The 19,975-nt window shown below is 33.5% G+C and overlaps 3 protein-coding genes and 1 long non-coding RNA gene across 6 annotated transcripts; all 4 read right to left on the reverse strand.

Moving 5' to 3' along the window:
• Nucleotides 1–1,384: 1,384 nt before the first annotated feature.
• Nucleotides 1,385–2,688, reverse strand: LOC122723754. The gene is made up of 2 exons (XR_006350894.1): nucleotides 2,554–2,688; nucleotides 1,385–2,481 (listed from the first exon to the last, which is right to left on the reverse strand). It is a non-coding gene; the product is annotated as an uncharacterized LOC122723754 (long non-coding RNA).
• Nucleotides 2,689–4,956: 2,268 nt separating this feature from the next.
• On the reverse strand, nucleotides 4,957–9,460 carry LOC110615921 (dnaJ protein homolog 2). 3 transcript variants are annotated; one of them, XM_021758138.2, is made up of 8 exons: nucleotides 9,255–9,460; nucleotides 8,212–8,414; nucleotides 7,583–7,748; nucleotides 7,306–7,441; nucleotides 6,564–6,697; nucleotides 6,303–6,445; nucleotides 5,667–5,865; nucleotides 4,957–5,573 (listed from the first exon to the last, which is right to left on the reverse strand). In XM_021758138.2, the coding sequence occupies exons 2-8, from the start codon at nucleotides 8,359–8,361 to the stop codon at nucleotides 5,236–5,238; spliced, it is 1,266 nt and encodes a 421-aa protein (XP_021613830.1). In that variant the 5' UTR covers nucleotides 8,362–8,414; nucleotides 9,255–9,460; the 3' UTR covers nucleotides 4,957–5,235. The 3 variants fall into 3 exon arrangements, with proteins under 3 accessions (XP_021613830.1, XP_021613828.1, XP_021613829.1); XM_021758136.2 differs by having other exon boundaries at nucleotides 7,306–7,447; nucleotides 9,255–9,457; XM_021758137.2 differs by lacking the exon at nucleotides 9,255–9,460 and adding an exon at nucleotides 8,875–9,195 and having other exon boundaries at nucleotides 7,306–7,447.
• A 2,305-nt stretch (nucleotides 9,461–11,765) lies between these two features.
• Nucleotides 11,766–13,582, reverse strand: LOC110616052 (transcription factor DUO1). The gene is made up of 3 exons (XM_021758358.2): nucleotides 13,055–13,582; nucleotides 12,640–12,898; nucleotides 11,766–12,405 (listed from the first exon to the last, which is right to left on the reverse strand). The coding sequence occupies exons 1-3, from the start codon at nucleotides 13,240–13,242 to the stop codon at nucleotides 11,938–11,940; spliced, it is 915 nt and encodes a 304-aa protein (XP_021614050.1). The 5' UTR covers nucleotides 13,243–13,582; the 3' UTR covers nucleotides 11,766–11,937.
• A 755-nt stretch (nucleotides 13,583–14,337) lies between these two features.
• Nucleotides 14,338–19,906, reverse strand: LOC110614393. The gene is made up of 6 exons (XM_021755914.2): nucleotides 19,626–19,906; nucleotides 18,600–18,871; nucleotides 17,867–18,518; nucleotides 17,561–17,760; nucleotides 16,630–16,874; nucleotides 14,338–16,372 (listed from the first exon to the last, which is right to left on the reverse strand). The coding sequence occupies exons 2-6, from the start codon at nucleotides 18,869–18,871 to the stop codon at nucleotides 14,673–14,675; spliced, it is 3,069 nt and encodes a 1,022-aa protein (XP_021611606.1). The 5' UTR covers nucleotides 19,626–19,906; the 3' UTR covers nucleotides 14,338–14,672.
• Nucleotides 19,907–19,975: the final 69 nt, after the last annotated feature.

The raw sequence follows: 19,975 nt of genomic DNA on the forward strand, positions 1-19,975 counted from the left end.
AAAAAGAAGTATTCGGGTCCATAACATAAAGGCTATGTCCAGCTCAGCTAATTTGTTCCCCATGTGGCAATTGAAAATTTATATATTAATCCCTCGGAAACTTGTTGCATCAGTTTTGTACCTCTTTTGCACAGATGATCATGAGATCACTAATCCTTTTTCTAGTTTTCATGTCTATGCAGTTTCGGCCTCTTATTTTCAATGTTTCCTTCTCATTTCGGGAATGGTAGGCCATCCATGTTTTGCTTCGGCACCCCCTCCTGGGCTCCTCCACGCATTTCAACTTTCCTTTTCTTTTCTTTATTTATTATTATTATTATTATATATATATATATATATTAGCTTTATTTAGATTTAATTTTATAATTTAAAATTAATTAAATCTGAAATCTTTCAAAAAGTTGAATTAACTACTGCTGATTTAGCTTATAAGTGCAATTCTAATTAATTTGAGATTAGAAGTTTATTTAAGATGTAGATTTTATTTATTTAGAGAAAATAATATATATTTAAAAAATATTTTATGTAAAAATAATTTTTATATGATAAAATAATTTATTTTTATTATTTAATTTTAATTTAAAAATAAAATTTATTAATAAATTTTTATATAAAAATTTTAATAAAAATATAAAAATGATTTATCTTTCAAAAAAATTAATTTTTTTATTAAAAAATATTTATTTATTTTTTCATGAGCGAATATTTATTGAAATTTGAAAGGAGTTTAGACTTTGTTGATATGTCCACTTCAACTAGACCCATAAAGTTCTCAACTATGTAAATGCATAATTATATATAATGACATCTTGTGGTGTACTGAACATTAATTGGATAGAAAATTAAAGATGAAGTAGCTAAGAAAATAAATTAACCAATTGAAATCTGATACGTGGCCTCTCATTTAACGAAGAAAAGGAGGCTGTAATAAAGGCTCAAACGGAGCAGTTTGGAGGTGGCAATGAAGAGTGTACAGGTGTCTTGTGTTAGAAGGCAATAAGACAAGCAATGCAGCGGACAGGACAAACACATGAAGAAACAGCGATACATATAATCATCAAATTACATATAACTAATTTTGATTTCCATTTAAAATAATCCCACTAATTAATAATCATCTTGAATTGAAATTCTAACTGAAAATACGACGGATCAATCACAGGTGTGTATACTTTTAAAAAAGACACACATCACAATCTGACACATGGCTCACACATGGCAATGGATCCACTGCCAGATTTTCCACCCAATGGGTGGTCAACCCTGCAAGCAATTCTTTCTCCTTTTTCTTTATCCTGTTAAATTTTATCCTTCAGCATCATCTTTGGCTGTATCTAAGGGTAATGATAAAACAACATATATAATTAATATTTTCTGTTATAAATATAAAATTATTTTTTATTACCTTCATTTGTTTTTTCTTAACGATAAAAATTTATTGCATTAAATTTTCAGTCCGCTACATTCAAAGACAATTAAAGAAAATAAATCAAAGTTTCAACTAAAAATAACCCTAAGCTTTTTAAGGAAAACTTACTTCTTAACCTCTCTCATTTCTCCTTTAACTACAAAGAGAGGCCAAAATCAAAGAAACCCATATCTCCAAAGGCACAAATCCTGCCTGCCACTATCAACGTTAAGCGCACTTCCATTGAGGCGGCGATAGATGGTGACACTTGTTGCCGAAGAAGAGATTAATGATAGCTTTAGCATTGGAGGACAAAAAATTTTAAATTAAAATAAAAATAAAAAGAAATATGTGCTTTAATTTAATTTCCAGAATAAGTGCCTCCTGGATTTTGATCGGCAGGTCTCCATCTCTCATAATTTCAGAGAAACCAACGCATGCACGCCCTGACTAGCTCGCTGGGTAGGTTGATTCCTTTTCTCGAAGGTTACATGTGTTGGATGGATTTTTCATTCCCTAGTTAGTAAGTGGACAAAGTGAGTAGTTGTGAGAAGAGAATGATCGACACAGTGAGTAGTTATGATGCTGTTGGCGAGTTGTCGTACAAAATTAAAGAGAAAGAAAGAAAGAAGACGAGAGAGAGAGGAAGGGAGAGGGAGAGGGAGTGGCGGAGATAATAGAAGGAAATTGGTCCTTATTTTCAAATAGCAACTAATTAGTGATTAAAATTTTAATGGCTATTTCACTATTTTTTAATAGAAATAATGAGAGGGAGAAGTGAAGAGAAATAAAGCAGTTATATTGAAAGTTTAATTTTAAAGGAGAAATAAGACAAAAACATTAATTTTTCGGCCATTGATTATGCATATATGTCGTACAATGCCATAAGTCTTTGTATGTATCCATGAAGAACACTTCAGACATGCATTGCGTAGCAGGGAGCAGCTCTGTATGTCGTCCTCCATGCGTGTCATGTTAAGGACGGTGACGGCCGGTGGTCCAATTCTTGTACATGATTTGGTGATCTTTATTCTCTCAGAACTTGCCTGAGCAGTGACTTCATCCTCTGGGACCTGTAGTTGCAGTGGTTAGTTCAAAATCCAAATGAAAGAGTGAGGTGATCGATTTCTTTGTCCCATTCTTACCAAAACAATGGAAGCTCAGCTCAGCTCAGCTCTGTGTGTTGTGCCCCAAACTGCTAGAGATCATTGTGGGGAACTCCCACTAAACATACTGACAATAATGCATTCCAATGTACAAAATCTTACATAATGCTCAACCTAACTTTGGGCCACACACCAAATCCTGTTTGCTGTAAACCAATATTTCTTGTACTTTTAACTCACTCACTTATTTCTAAATAGTCTTTTTTAATATTAAATGTAAAAAAAAAAAACAACTATTTTTAACATTTTTTTTAGCTGCCTCAGCTAAATTTAGCACTACTACTATTTTTCTTTTTAAATATACATTTGATTTTTTTAAAAAAATAAATTAATTAACCTAATAAATATTGAGATGAGTAATTCGTTTTTTTTCAAACAATTTAATGGTAGTAAATAATGGTACACTGTCTTGCCAATTGGCCAAGATCTATCTAGTTAATTAGCAAGTTCCTGACAAGTTTTTACTATTTAACTGGAATAGATAAGATAGGCATTTGGCTGAACTCAAGAACCTTCGTGCATGTAATAATTTCAACCCAATATAATGTCTTGTCTGAAACGCACTTGCTTAAAGTCACCATCAACGATTAAGACTGTAATTAATCATTAAGGAATACAATTCTCAAAAGGCATTTACCAGATCTGGAAAAAGAAAATTTTATACTAAATTAAACCATTAATCTGTGATAAAACCAAATTGCATTTCTTTTATGGTTTTCCTAATAAAAAAAGTATGTTAGCTTATTATATTATTTTCCCGTTGGGATTTTTTGCGTAATTTTTGGCTGTTTAGATGTTAATTAAATAAGATTACAATTTGAATAAATCATATAAACTTTCAGGTTCGATGAATTTTTACCAAACTTTTCTTATACCCATTAAATTAAAGAATCAATTCTGATGAGTGATCACTTGTGGGACTCCCACATGGCTGCTCAGCTGTTGTATTGTTCCCTTCATCAGGGGGCTGATGTATTAACTTGTCCAAAGAAAATCAGATTGGACAAGTAAGCTTTTAAAGACGACGACAGAAACACATGGAAGTTAAAGATATAATTAACATGATGTTTAAATTAAAAGAACAAATAAAATTTAGTCTTGAAAAAGGACCCCACTAAAATGTCAAATCATATGTTGCAAAATGGTGGATGGTGTAGATAAGCATTATTAAATTGTAAAATGAAAGGCCAAGGCCAAGCTGGAATCCTCAAAGAGTCATAATCCATGTTTCTGTAGCTTGGCCTTAGACGCTGGGAGAGCTTTTGTCCGAATTATGATTCCTGGTACTCTTAAACATGTGCACTAACAGTTGATTACCCTCAATCATCACGAAAGAAAACCAACCAAAATTTTCTTTTTTCTAAAGAAAAAAAGAAGGGAAAAAAATGGAGGGTGACAGAGAGAGAGAGAGATTTCACCAAGCACACACATCCGCTGATCATATCAGATGATTTCCTACTTTCCTTAATTAACTTAAGAGGTACTTTAAGTTAGTTTATGAAAATTAATATACTTTATAAAATTTTAATAATTATATATTTAATTAAAGTGTAATGGTTGACTTCAGTAGAATTCAAATTTACAACTACATTTTATCATTAAATTGGTGAAAATTTTTTATATCTCAAGCCGTAGCTCCTACCGTCAGTCATCACAATTTTGAGCAACAAAAATATTATTCTTCATGAATTTTACATATTTTTACAGCGTTTATCATATTTAGGATAAGAACCTTCGCTGAAACAAAGTGATTTCCCCTTTTTTGTTTATGTATGTAATTAATAACACGATCGTATTTACAATGACATTCATCTCCAAGCCTCTGATTGCTAGTAAAATTGTTCACTGATGTGTACACAGACTTAGCCATGTATAGGTTAATACAATTCAGAATTCTAAGAGCAAATGTTTTAATTTAGAAAGTTATACGAATCAAACCATTTATAAACTATTTAAAATTTGATCTAATAAAATATTTACCGAATTCAAGACAAATTAAATTTAAACTTAATTTTTAAAATGTTGAAATTTCATAATATTAATCTTAACTAAAACTCATAAATTCAATTTATTTTCAAATTGATGAGCAAATTCACAAACTCATAAATAAATTCATTACAAAAATTAAAATTAATCTCATAAAAAAGCTAAGTACAAACTTTCACAAATCAAATTTAAATTTTTTTATATCATAATTTAAATACTTTTAAAGTTTACAGATTAAATTATTTTCTAAAATAATAATTTAAATACACTTCTAATGCTTAAAAATAAAATTTACATGCCAACTTGTATATATATATTTATTTAATTAAAATTATTTAATTTTAAATTTATTAATTTTAAATTAAAATTCACTATACCTTTAAATAGAACTTGAGCTTGAAAAAATTTTAATAATAAAAAACTAAACTTCAAACTCTTTAAAACTAGGCTCAGCTCAGTTCATTTGTATCCTACTTTAATCATATGTTCTGCAATCCTGAAGTATGCCAACTACTGTAATTTAACTCCACCATCAAAACTTGTAACAACCGGAGAAGAATGGCACAAACCATATGTAGGTCGCACCATATATGGTGTAATGATACTGTTATAAGCCAAAAACACCCAATTTGTAATGATGGCAATTAGCTGCTGTAACCAAAAGGCAGTCCTGGCTTACTGCTGAGCACATTGCACACCCGGCATTGGCGACTCATCTTCATCTTCATCTTCATCTTCATCATATGCCTCATACCGCTGCTGCTGTCTCCGCCTCTTATCTTCCTCATTCATATTGACATCGTGCAAGATGGTCTCTTCGCACTCATCAAGCTCCATATCAGACAAGTGCTTTCTTGACCTCAAGGGAAGTATGGCCTCTATACTACGGCACTGCTCAGGGGATAGCACCCCTGAGTCTGGAAAATCCACATTGAAATGGATATAAAGTTTACCTTTCATGAAGGGCCTGCCATATTGCGGCATTCCCTCATCATTGATTGCTTTGTAGTGACCTGCATTCAAAACAATCGAAATGAACAAACAAGGAACAAGATCACAAGAATGAAATTCCACAAAGACATACCATTGAAGGCCACGAATAATACCAGGTTTTATGACCTCGCCAGGATTTGATTTGATCAGAAGTTGCCTGCCATCAAGGTGAGTCAGGACAAACTGAAATCCACAGAGAGCCTCTGTTAAATTGAGTTTGTGCTCCACAACAAGATCATCAAGCCTCCGCTCAAACTTAGGGTGATCTTTCAGTTGCAATACAAAAACAATATCTCCAGTAATTGTATCAGGCTGAAAAATGGTACAAACAAAATTATGAGAATCTTCAAGTTATTGCTAAAAGGGATGGTTGTGACGTTCCAAACTATAAAGATTACTATTTTATTGTATATACAGAGTTCTGTGTGAAATTGTCAAAAGCTAGAACACATTGATCATTCTGTTCAGATGTGTACAAAAATTGGAGTAAGGTGTTCCCAACACCCAAGTTGGTAATTAAAAAATGCAACCTAATTAAAAAATGCAACCTCCTCAACTGACATGAACATCCAAGACATAATTCTGTAGCTAAATGATTCCAAAAGCTAACATGTTATTTCTATTCCATGTTCACAGTCACACTTTACACACTGCCTTTCAGATTTCAAAGAAACCATTTAGGTATTGTTATGATCAATTTAGCAAGAGAAGCACAAACTAAAACCAATTTGGATATCAATTTAACTTACTGCTGCATCAGCCTGACCCTCAAAAACTATTTTCTGGCCATGTTGCATCCCCTTCTCAACATGTATCTCCAGCACCTTCTTCTCTTGATGTACCTTGCTTCCCCTACACCGTGGGCATTTATCCTTCTCAGTGATGATCTCACCTGCACCAATGATAGGTACAATCCACAAAAAAGCACCATCAAAATGAAGAAAGTGGAATACATCTGTATGAAAAAAGGCCAAAATGAATAAAGTGAATCAGTAGTTTCATTCAACTACCTGAACCTCTGCATTCAGGACAGATATGTTGCATCTGCTGAACCATGCCTAGTCCAATGTGTCGTGTTGTAATTTTCATTCCTGAACCTTGGCATCCATAGCACGCTCCAGAAGCCCCACTCTTTGAACCCTTCCTGGAACATTTAGAAATAAAAAAAATAAGTAATTTTTTAGCCCTCTTCACTGGCCACGCACGCTCCTATGATTTAGAAATCACCAAGGAGGGGGAAAAAGGATTGGTTGCTTCACACACAATTGAGGCCTCATGATCCGTTGCTTTAACATTGGTCCTTTGCCCCAAGATTTTCATTTTCCATAAGTTACGCGTGTGTCTTCGAGCATGACAATAACAGTTATATTGAAATTACATAAAAAAGAAGAAGAAGGAGGAGGAGGAGAAGACATCTGGAGAGGGTAAGGCACAATACAAAAGCAACTCAGTGCAAAGGAGGTATGAGAGGACATTAGGGAACAAAATCAGGCATGTTAAGAAAAGAAGGATGACTGCATCAAAAAGAACACTACCATATAATATGATCAGATGAAACCTTAACCACCAATTCACTATGATGAGTTCAACTGATTAATCTGAAGTAGAATGAGATGGTGGCAAAAAAAAAATGGTCCCCAAAAAAAAAAGTAACCCATCAATTACCTCAAAAAAAAGGAACATTGTATGCACATACTACCTAGAAAACAAGCCAAAAGGATAGAAGGAGAGGATGGAATGACAAGTACATACCCTTTACATTTGGGGCACAAAATATTTCTAGAAAGAGAGAGTTTCTTGGTTGTTCCATTATACAAGTCCTCTAAGGAAACCATAAGAGGATGCACAATATTATCACCACGCTTCTGCCTTCTTCCTCTTGAGCTGCCTGCCCCTACAAGATCCAGACATTAGTGACCTTCCAATCCAATAGATTAATAATTTAATATAAACAGAGGAATAGAAGACATAAAGGAAGGAAGAGGGAGGGGGAGTATAGAACAAGAAATGCCAGTAAGCGCTCTCATACCACCAAAAGCTCCTCCGCCAAAAAGGGAATCAAATATATCAAATGGGTTATGAACACCACCACCTCCTCCCATCCCTTCCTTCAGTGCATCTTCACCATATTGGTCATATATATCTCTTTTCTCTGGATCACTAAGAACTTCATATGCATGACCTAGCTCCTTGAACTATAGAAAAGACCAACAGAGATTAGACACGCAAACCCATGTCAATCCACACTTTCAGATTTGTCTCCTGCAGCAATGCTGCCAGCAGTTTTTTGTAATTATAGAAATTCAGATCTTAAAGGGGAAAAAAAAAACATATTTCATTCTTGGATTTGTTCAAATCTTATTTAAAGATAAAGAATCATCACCATACCCAAAAACAGAAAAAAGATAAAAAGAAGATAAAAACACGAAGGAGAATTTGAATATCTTATTCATTTAGAACATCAGCGGATGATCGACAGGTAATGTCATCATACAACGCTGTCTTAGCTAGACGTGATGTAGCTAGACGTGATGTAGATCCAAAGACCAGGCCTCTTGTAGTTTGATAATGAATTCAACTAAGCCTTGGTAATTGGACAAACAAGAAGTCCAAAATAATAGTTATAATTAAACCATCATGAAGCAACGGAGGACCTACCTTCTCAGGATCTCCACCTTTGTCAGGATGATTCTTTATGGCGGATTTCCTATAAGCCTTCTTCACTTCATCTTGACTTGCGTTCTTTGAGACACCAAGAATCTCATAATACTTGGTGTTATTACTCCTCCTTCCACCATACCCAAACATGATTCAGTGACTTGAATACCTCTGCTTCAGAGTTGAAGAGTTGGACCAGCAAACTGAATAACAATCAGCAAAGTTCAATATAAAGTTCAGAAATTCCGGGATGACATCACAATTCATGCATTTCTGGAGGATGTTAAAACAAGTTGAATTGATATTTCCCAACAATTGCTTTTTCACTTAGTAGAAAATAATTGCGCCTCTTTGTAATTAGTATACAAAGAGAGCACAATTAAAATTTGAATTAGGTACTTTATTCAGTGAAATTACTAAAAATGAGCAAACAATCAGAACTGAATATATATATATCTACACTTGCAAATTTCAATATATATATATATATATATATATATATATATGGGCAAGTCTTCCAATAAGCTCATGTATAAAGGGTAAGCAAGGCACAAAACATTCCCACACAAGTAAGGCTCTGGGCGTGGTTTATGCATGCAGGCAGGGAGACTGTTTTCTATGGCTGAAATCCATGATCTCATTTCAGAAAGAAAGAAACTTTACCGTTGCACCAAAGCCACCCTCATACAAAAATACAAAATCTCACACACATTAATAAAAGAGAAATCCAATCGAGGAACATAAATCTTAAATCACATCTATTCAGCTCGGAAATTGAGATCACTCTTAAAAGGGGTCCAAATTGAAACAACCCGAATAAGCTCATAGCGTGTAAAGCAAGTGGCAAAAAACAGCATCGGTATCCAATCAAAAACTAACGTATACGGTGATAATTTTTTCTTAAAGAAAAAGGAACCCGGCAATTATTGAAGTCGACAGAGAGAATCTCAACCCTATTTAATAAAAGCCCGAGGCAAAGATCAAAGGAATAAAAAATTACTCAGAAAGAACAAGGAACTGAAGTTTAGACAGAGAAAAGATACCTTAAAAAGTTAAAAGGGATGATTGTGGAGTTGAGTATGTAGAAAAAGAGAGAGGGAGCCGCTTGCAATCCCTCGAGTCTGTCCTTGGAAAGCACGAAACTGCTTAGTTTTTCTCTTCTCGCCGCTTGTTGCTGAAGTAATACAGGCAAGGCAATAGTTTGGACGTTTAGTGTGGCCACACGCCTTTTATTGATTCCACTCCTTTATAAGCCGCCGCCTTTTTGTTGAACTCTGTCTCTCAATAGAGTGCCAACCCGTTCTTGATACGGTGATTGATCTTAACCGTACAGCCTAAATATCAGACGGTGTTTAGGTGCCTAAAGGGCTAGTGGTGCGGGATAGCTGTGCGCTGTTCATAATTGCTGGCTTTAGGTAAAAACGAGGTCGTCCCGACAACCCCGTGTGGCCACTAAAGAATCGACACGTTTTCTATTTTACTAGGGGAGGTCACGAGTCACGACGAGGTTCATGGATTTTATAGTTAAAAAATAAATATTAGCAGTAGTATTTTTTTAAATGATGGTCTAATACTCTTTATATTATGGTTTAGTATTGTATTTCTCTCTTAATTAAGTATTAATTGAGAGCCAACATAATAAGGTGGTGTGTAGCTTAGTTTCCTGGAGATTTTTATTTTTTATGTTTTAACAAATTTGATCTTATTGAACAAGTGATTGGGCTTTCAAAAATATTAACTTTCTGACGAGCCCTGATTCATGAAGGCTATACAGTTAGTTCATCTTTCCTTAAATTTGTGTTAGGTTTTCTCCGGGCTGTCCATATAATGGGCCATAGTCATTTCTGCCATCTAAAGCCATGTCCCTTATCTCACTGTAATTCATTTACCAGCTTAAATTTTTCAAAAAAAATTTTCTATTGTCATTTTCTTTTCTTTTTCTATAAATAAATTTTATTTTACAAATAATTATTTATTTTGTAAATTAAGTAAATTTTAATTTAATAAACCTAAAACGAGTGTGGATTTGTATTATTCATAATACTCTTTATAGGCCTTTTTTTACAAGAGCTATTTCTACAAATTTTAAAAATCTTTCTTATTATTTTATTTTCTTATTTTAATTAGTTAATTTTTTTAAAATATATACTGATAGAAAGAAAATTATTAAAAATTAATATAATTGCTGGATGCAAAAGATAATTAAATTAAATTAAAGAGTCTTATTATAATTTAATTATTTAATTACTGTCAAAACTTTAAATGGTAATAGGAGTTGATTTTAAAAAAATAAGTGTTTATTTTTTATTTTATTATAATTATATTTATATTTATATAATTAAAAATTAACATAATTACTATCTCATTTTTCACATTAACACTATATTATTCCATCACGTCAATAAAATTTAGAATTTATCAAAAACTTTACGTATATTACTTTTTATAATTTCACTCTATATTTTTATTTTTTATTAATTAAAATTTATTTTTTTAATATTTGATAAATACATAATACTGTTATTTATATTATTAAAAATTTATAAAATTATTAAGTTACTTTTTTTTTCATATTTAAAAATTATTATTTATATTATTATTTAATTTTTTAAATTTTTATCAATAATTTTATAATAATAATTTATTTTAATATTATTTTAATTAAAATAATTATTAATTGATTTTTTAATATATCTAATATATTTATTATTTAGTATTACTTTTAAAATTATCGTTAAGAAAAATAACTTTATTAAATATTTTAGTTATAAAGTATTTAAAAAATTTTAAAATAATACTATATCATGATTTAATTTAAAAATATCAAAAATAATAAAATAATCTTCTAACTTTTTTAAGTACTCTGTTAGCTCTCGAGTATAATACTAATTCACTATGTTTTTTCTAAATTATATTAATATTTAGAGTAAATTTAAAAAAATTAATAATATATAATTTAAATATTTAATTATTTGACTTGATTTGATTAAATAGCTAAAAAATATATAATTCATCTAAAATCATAAATCCAATATCCAATCATTTATCTCTTAAAAAATTATTAATAAAATAGATATTTATTTAAAAAATTATATACTTTTAAGTTTATTGTTATTCTAACTTAAAATTTTAAATTATTATTAATTTTATTTAAAAATTTACTGATTAATATAATAATTTACGTGATAATTCTATTAGTTTTTAACGGTATAAATAATATTAAAATATAAGTAACATAATTTTAAAAAATTAGAATTTAATTAATTAAAAAAGTAATTACAATTAAATTAAAAGTTTTAATTTTTTTACCATTAGTTTTAATAAAATTAGAAAGAATTATTACGAGTAAATAGGATATAGGCCCAGCATCATGGCACTTCCTCGTGCCTGGTTAAAGATTTCTGAGAGAAGGACCCAGTGAATCTAGATCCTCGACCGTTAGAATTGACTTGTCATACTAAGGTGATCGAAGGATCTAAGCTTCAGAATTTTGCTTCGCCATTACTTCTTCTAGACAGTCCATGATCTCCCTTTTTTTTTTCTTAAAAATAATTTATAATTTGGTATATTACAAAAAAAAAAAGGTTGTAAAAAGTGATATATTCAACAGAACAGTTGGTCAGTACAAAGAATAGCAGTATCATGTCATGAGAATTGCAGCTAAAGAAACTAGTTAGAGTTCGTCTTCCACTACAGAGATGAAAACAGCTCTGTGATTGACCACTGCTAAGGGCTTGGAAGCGGTTCAATATTGTCAAAAACGTCCGAAGGGAAGTCATCGAAGAAGGTACCATGAGTTGTTGGACTCCTTGCTTCCCTCCCACCATTTATACAACTTGAAACTGGACCAAATAATGGCGGCCCCAGTGAAGGCTGTGCTCCCAGTTCAGGAGCATCTACTGCTCCAAACATATTGAATAGGAAAGGATCATCAAGTCTGGCCAACAGTTCCTGGCTTTCTGGAGAGAATGTGAGGTCTGGTTGGTTTTGTGAGATTTCAGGGAAGGGAATTTGCGTCTGGGCCTCCATTTGAGCAAGATTTGCTTCATAGCTAGGCAACTCGGTCTTAACAAGATCTGCATGGAATGGCAATGGCACCGTAGAGACAGGCTCAGTGGTTTCAATGAATGATGATGAACATGACTGTGCCTTTGTAGATGATTCTTCCTCCATTGAAAAGCTGAACACCGGAGCCTTAACATAGAAGAAAAACCAAACAAAACAGAACAAAACAGAACAGAGCTTTTCATGCATGATAAACTGGCACGACTAGATAAACAGAGCCGATATTTTTGCCCTTCGATTTAATGCTTCTTGATTCTCCTATGACTTCCATTATACCTCCCTTAAATGCAATTTAATAAATTGAACTCAAAATAACCATTACCCAGAGGTAGAATTCAAGTCCAAGTAATCCAATTTGTTTACCTGGTGAGTGGGAACTTCATGAAAGACAGAAACTTCCTTTTTAGCCTTCCGCGGCTTGAAGTTAGAGGAGGAGGAAGAAGACGGCGTCGCTGAAGTCTGTAGAATCCTTGCTAGCCTCTTCTGTCTGCTACTCCAGAAATTCTTCACATCATTATCAGTTCTACCTGGCAAATACGTTGCTATTTTGGCCCATTTGTTCCCAAACTGTGCCTGCAACTCTATCACCACTCTCTCTTCCTCCATTGAAAACTTGCACCCACTACACAAACGACACCATCCATTATAAAAATACGCCACAAAAATCTGAGAATTGCAATCGAGAAATAGCAAAACAAATTGGAGATAACACCGTGATCAGAATTTTATATCCAAACGATTGCATGAGAAGATAGAGAGTAGAGAATTAATCAATTACTTCTTCAAGTTGGGCCTAAGCTTGTTGACCCAACGGAGGCGGCAAGACTTGCCGGTCCGCTGCAAGAGGCCTTTGGATCGAATGGAGCTCCAATCACGAGCGCCGTATCTCTGAACATGGTTAATGAGCACTTCATCCTCCTCCGCTTTCCATGGCCCTTTCCTTATCTCGTCTCTCTTTGCTTCCATTGATTGTTGCTCGTCACTTTGGAAGATTAAAGATTCATTCACTGCGGTATGCCTTTCTCTTTCTCTGTTTTTATTTTTTATTATTTATTTATTTTTATTTTCTTGGCAGTGACGGTTTAGGCGGTTACTTCCACTACTATCCACTAATAAGCCCACATTCCCAAATTTTTCTCTAGTTCGAAATTTATATGAAATTACCTTTATATCCTTTTACGTTTTGGATTGATCCATTCAAGTTTGGGCCGAGCCTCTTTTGTAGCCGAACCTTTTTGCTTGTATAAAACACCAGATTCTAGATGTTAGTCATTATAAATAATATATATTTTTTAATTTAAATACATTTTAATTATAAAACTCTAATTGCTTTCAAAAAAAAAAAATTTATAAAACTCTTAACCATTTTATTTTCAACATTTTAAAAAAAAAATTTCGCCCCTACCTTAAACTTCAACTCAGACTGTGTTTTAGAATCAGTCAAAAAATAGTCTATTGGAAAAAAATTCAAATTTTGTAGAAATTAATATTTATAATCAAAACTTGAAATTTTAATAATTAATCTAAATCTTATTAATTAGTCACGTAAGAAGTAAATTAAATCTTAAAAGTTAATGATAAATTATCATATAATTTATAATATTTTGGTTGGTTAATAAAATAGTTAATTAATTTAAATATAAATTATTTTATATTTATTTCATATAATTTTTTAAAAATATTTATAATATTGAAATTCATATGCATAATTTCAAAAGTTAATAAAAGTTTTAAACATTGTTAAAAATAATTTAACAACATTAATTTACTATTTAAATACTTATTTAATGAAAAGTAAAACATGGTAAATTTAAATTAAAAATAATTTTCAAAATTCTTTAATTAATGAGAAAGAGTAATAACATCATAGTAAATTAATAATGACAAATAAAGATATAATTACATTAAAAATATCTATTTTGAAAAAAATATTTTATTAATCAAATAAAAAATTGAAAACTATATTATAATTTATATTAATTTTTAAAGTTTTAGATAATAAATTATAATTATAATTATACATGCAAATTGACGAAGATGTTAAGATTTTTACGCTCAATAGAACTTAAAAAAAAATCCCCATTTTCCCTATCCATATCAACATAGCACTAAAACTTCACAATGCATCAGCAACAGTTACAAACTCAATTACCAACTCACCATGCAATGTAAAAAGAGAAAGTATTTTCTGAATTCTATCTCACAAAAAGATTTCCTGCCTCTGCAATGCATTACCGTGGATAATTATTTGTTGCCAAGAAAAAAAATGGACATTGTTGTTTTTGAATCCAAGTCTTTCTAATATATGTTATCTAACCAGTAACTAATCAACAGTGTGACAAATACGCCCTTGGAGACTATGTACACTTGAAGAAGGACCGTAGTATCAACAAATGTTAGACATCACTCGCTTCAACACCAGTATCTTCATGGCATCTATCAGACCCTTTACTTGCTACAGAGCCAACATTTACAGTTCCTCCAGAATAGATGCTCTCAGCAACACTACCATCGACAATATCTGACTGGTTGGCATCACCTTTCCCATTTGCAGCACTTTTCTGAAGCCTACAACTGGTCAAAACCAAATTATTGTTCGAAGATGTTTCCTCATGAGAACCAGTTTCTTGAACTGTGGCCTCGATAGGAGGATGTTTGTCACTCTCATTGAACGTTGAGGAGGAATTTAGCAGTGTTTCCGACTCCATCATGCTGTCAACTGCACTGGGATCGTGACCACAATCAGGATTAAGCATCACCTTATCATGCACACCATTTAATGAGGAAGTATTATCAATAGATTGATGGTTCTCAGTTTTGCTTCCATTTTCACTTTCTGGTTCTGTCGCTTCATTCTTCGTGGTGCCTGGAGTTGCAATCATACCAATCATTTGTGGCTCAACAACCTTGGATGACGGTGGGGAGGCCTTGTTATATACAACATCAGCATCTGATGTATTAGTGATTACTGATAGCTCAGAATCGTTGTTGCAAATATCATTCTGATTAGCGACACTTTGCCCTGTAAACTCTGCCAGTGGTGGAGGGATGTCAATGGATTGCAGTTCCATATGCACCGTGCTATCATGTTCAACCTCAGCTTGATCAGTCAAAACTTCATCTCTAGGTGGGCTCTTGCTGCTGGAACCCATGTCATTTGCAGTTTTGTCTCTGTTTTCCCTGACATCACTAGTTATAACCTCATCAACAGGGCACAACCTCGATGAAGGTATACAATTAGATGATGGGTCAATATCCATCTCAGCACAAGTAGTTTCTTCTCTAATACTCTCACCAAAAGCACTAGTAACACCACCAGGACCCTCATTTCTTTCCCCACGATCATCTTTATTATGGGATGATACATCTTCCTCCATTAAATGACACTCATTCGCTAATTCTCTATCATGATTTGCATAATTCATCCCACCCGGCTGCTCAAGATTATCCAAGGCTTTGTTCTGACTAGGGTCCACAATAACATGGCTGCTATCAAAATCAACTAGTGCATCTAGTTGCTTCTGTACAGCAACGGCTAGAGAAACAGCATGATCACGAATCAGAGAATCATGAGGTGGACAGTATAGCATATCAGTCAAGGCCTTGTTGAACTGAAATAGGCTAATAGATGACTTCCTATACCCTTTGTTGTAGTGCATTCTTATAACTTTAGATACATGCTCACATATGTTGCCCATTTCTGACCAACTGCAATCACAAATAGCAAAATCTGAACCAGGATTCCAGACAACATGAACCCTATCTCGATCAAGCTGGTCAGTAACTTTTGCACATCTACCTTCTACAATGACATCAAGGTCTGGAATCTTAAATGATTTGCGCCAAGCTGTTAAACCACTGTCCCACTCATCTTTCCAATATCTTGCAAAATCATCCTTTTCTGAGTACTCATCAAGCCAGAAGTAGGAATGCACTTTTGTACCCAACTTATCAACCAACCAGTCAGCACGCTGATAAACAATGGGATCCTTCTCATTCAGTAACCTTACTTTCAATTGGTTGTGGTAAAGTTCCATTGCTGTACATGTCTCCTGGCTGGCCAGTGGAAGAGTTTTCAATGCAGTTGTCCACATCCCTGGTACAGAATACATTGTATGTTAAATATAAGCCTCATGTATAAAAATTCCACCATTTCCAACTAATGATAGCCATATTTCAATTAAATCCATGTAATCCATTTGATTCCATTACAAATAACCAACTCCATTGGCAAACCAAGTATGCAAACAGATCACGTATTGGCAATGGCATTTAACAATCAGGAAATAGAAAGAAATGCTAGCACTTAATTAAAATAGAAAGAAAGTTAAAAACAATGAAAAGGTAATGTACCTATTCTAGGATACCAGACTGCTTTGAAGTAGTCCACGAAATCAGAGCCATCAACAAAATCTTCCATGAAAACCTCAAATAAATCATTTGTTCCATGTCCTCTGCAAATACCATCTACTGCTTCTCCAAGCCGTCTCAACATCTGAACACGCATCTCTGTTTCAGAGCATCTTTTTACTAAGTTCTTGTGCCAAGCATGACGAACACGCCAAAATGATATCAGTACAGAGCACTGAAACACATCCCTGAGAAGAATGAAATGAAATATATTGCTTTCCAGTGTTTTGCAGCAACAGGATATAGCCACACAGTCATTGATCTTAACCACTAGAGCCACGGTTGAAATTAAAAATTTTGAACTAAACCCCAATCTAATCTAACAAACTCACATGATTGATTCACTATTCACTATTCAATGAATTATAGCACTTTAAACATTAACCGCTTTGCTGCCCACAGTAATAAGCAAGAGATGGCATCAGGACTAAAAACTAAAACAGAAATAGGTTAATCTTAAGCAGACGTGCTCATCATACTTGTAAACAAAGTCTCAAAAATTTTATTAAATCTCAATAGTGATGCTAACAATCTAAGCCAATGAATTTGCAACCCTAATCACATTAGGTTTAGTAACCCTAAATCAATTTTAATTCGCAATTATAAGTTAAAATAAACTTCCTAAACGAAATACTGAATCTCATAGAATTTTATAAATATCTTAATTAATAATACTAAATAATATAGATTTCTACTTCTAATTTTACATGGAATATACATCCTATGTCTTCTAGGTTGATTCTTCTTCCAATATTGCATCACTTTTTCTATCAAACAACTGTAGAATATCCAGGCATAAACTCACCTATATTCAGATGATATACAAAAATGTAAACAAAAACAAAACAAATAAAATAAAAAGCTAATAGCCAACCTGATAGCAAGGATATCTGTTGAAGGATCATCCACTATGAATCCAGCCAACTTCCATGTAGGATCCTTTGTGCGGACCCTATTGTAAAGTGCTCTCATCCATTTATATGCATCTGCAGTAGCAAATCTCGGTGTTATTATCCAAGCTACTGGAATGGCCTTCCTGTCTGAGTTGAACACGACTAGACTGTGAACAGGATACTAAATGGAATAAACAAAAAGCAAACGGTTAGCATAAAAAATATTTAAAAGTCATCTAGACCACAATGACAAGTGGATTAAGATTGCATAAACAATGAGAACAAACCTTCAATTTGTTTGTTCCAAACCTTGAATCAGAAGCCAGAAGACTGCGATTGCCAAAACGGATCATTTGCTGCAACTGCCACTCCGTTTGGATACCCAAAGTGAAAGGATCCGAATCAGAAAAATCTTCATAAAAGAATACATGACTCTGGTGGCTTTCAACCCACATGCTAATGCTTACTGCATCATCTGTATCCAATTCATATGTAGAGCGACGGATGCTCCTTTCCTGTCGTCGCACATACCTATGAGTTAGAAGGTCATCACGATTACATGGACCACCTTGTTTCTCTACCGATTCATTATGTCTCTGCATTATGGTCTCTACAGAAACCCCGACATATAGTAAAGATAGAACACGAAGTCGAAGATCCTCCGAGATATATGGGGCAAACATGGCACGTGTTCCTTCAGCCTTCTTGTCTTGTGGGCCATGGCAGGGCAACCCTTTCTTATCCACATGCTTGTCTTGATTATATATGACAAGTGCTACCGATGGTTCAGCAATTAACCGCTTCACAATGAAGTGGCAGGTGCACCCTCTTTTAGTATTTGGTCGACCAGCATTTTTCTTCTTTGGGACATAAGTAGTCCTACTTGGTCGTACTATGCCACCTTTCCGGTGATCATCAGGACCAAATGAACACCAATACCTAAAGATTCAAATAGATCATTCAAGGCATATGTCCCAGAATCACCTAGTGAAACTGCTAAATGCATATAGTATAACTTACAGTATGTATTCAAGAATGCCATCAACCTTTTGCTTGTAAGAAGTTTCTGGAGGCCGGCGTCTCCTTGCTTCAACATGAAATCTTGTAGGACAATCTTTATTTGCTGATTCACCCCTTACAAAATCATCTACCCTAGCAAAAGGGATAAGAGCAAGTCTATCTATATTGTCACGCCAACCTTCAATCTTAGACCATACAAGCTCAGCAGCAGAAAATTCCAAAGTTGGAGGATTCTGCACAGGAAGGGACAGGATCTCATCCCATCTGGCCATCTGGAATGCACAGAAAAGACCATGACTACTATTAGTAAGGGGAGACATTAAGAATTCATTAATCAGTAAATACATTATTGGCATTGGACAATTGAAGGCCTCCATCTTACTTACTAGTCGTAAACTCAAGTTAATGAAATCAAAATAAAATTTCTCTAATATATAGTATCACAAACTTAAAACAACCGCTGCATCAATATTGGATAAAATTAACGTATAGCCTCCAAATATAGAAGAAAGTATCAAATTAAATTTACATTTGCATTGAAGGATATGCTTATATCTACAATAACAGTAAGATTACAAACGACCATAAAGAGCAACATCAAAACTTAGGCCACTCAGACTTAAAAGAATGATCCATCCTTGGTTGATTTTATGCCCTATACAAGTCCTCTGCCGGGCTCTAGAACATAATATACAAAGAGTCAAATTACTGAAAATGGGGAAAATCACTTGAACATTCCATTGAGTAACTTCTATTCAAATTATTCCCATCGAAAAGCTAACTAATGACTATTAGTAATACTTGCAGCATCAAGTTGAAATGAAATAAAAGCAACTGCGTTAGCTTCACATTTAATCAAATTTTCATCTTAATCAAGCAGACTAGTCAAAACTAACTCAGGTGAGTGAAAAATATGCGACTTCAAAAGCATTCATTTCCTTAGTTTTCTGACGTTCCTTAGGTCTCAAACGAGTGCCTTACAGTTATTCAGGTGATGGCAAGCGTATATGTACAGAGAGAACTTACCGGCAAGAAAGAGAGCTAGTGGCGGCAAGGAGATACCGGCGGCAGAAATGTGAGGAATTGAAATGATAAAAGAGAGCACGACAAAAAAGAAGAAGGGTTTTAATTATTTTTCTCCTAAGAGGAAAAAAAAATCTGAATTTTAATTTCCTTCTGTCCCTGTCTGGCTGGGTCTGTATATGTGCTGTCTATTGCTTCTTTCCCGTCTCAGGCATACGCAGCTGCTTCTCTTCTCTCGGCGTTTTGAGGGTACACAGAGCAGAGGTTCAAAACAAGCCTATCTACTAATGGGCCATTTTGGACTTTCTTTGTGGGGCAATCTTTTAAGTAGAGAGTCCAATATCACAGAACGG

Source organism: Manihot esculenta, chromosome 5, assembly GCF_001659605.2.
Source record: "Manihot esculenta cultivar AM560-2 chromosome 5, M.esculenta_v8, whole genome shotgun sequence".
Classification (NCBI taxonomy): Eukaryota; Viridiplantae; Streptophyta; class Magnoliopsida; order Malpighiales; family Euphorbiaceae; genus Manihot; species Manihot esculenta.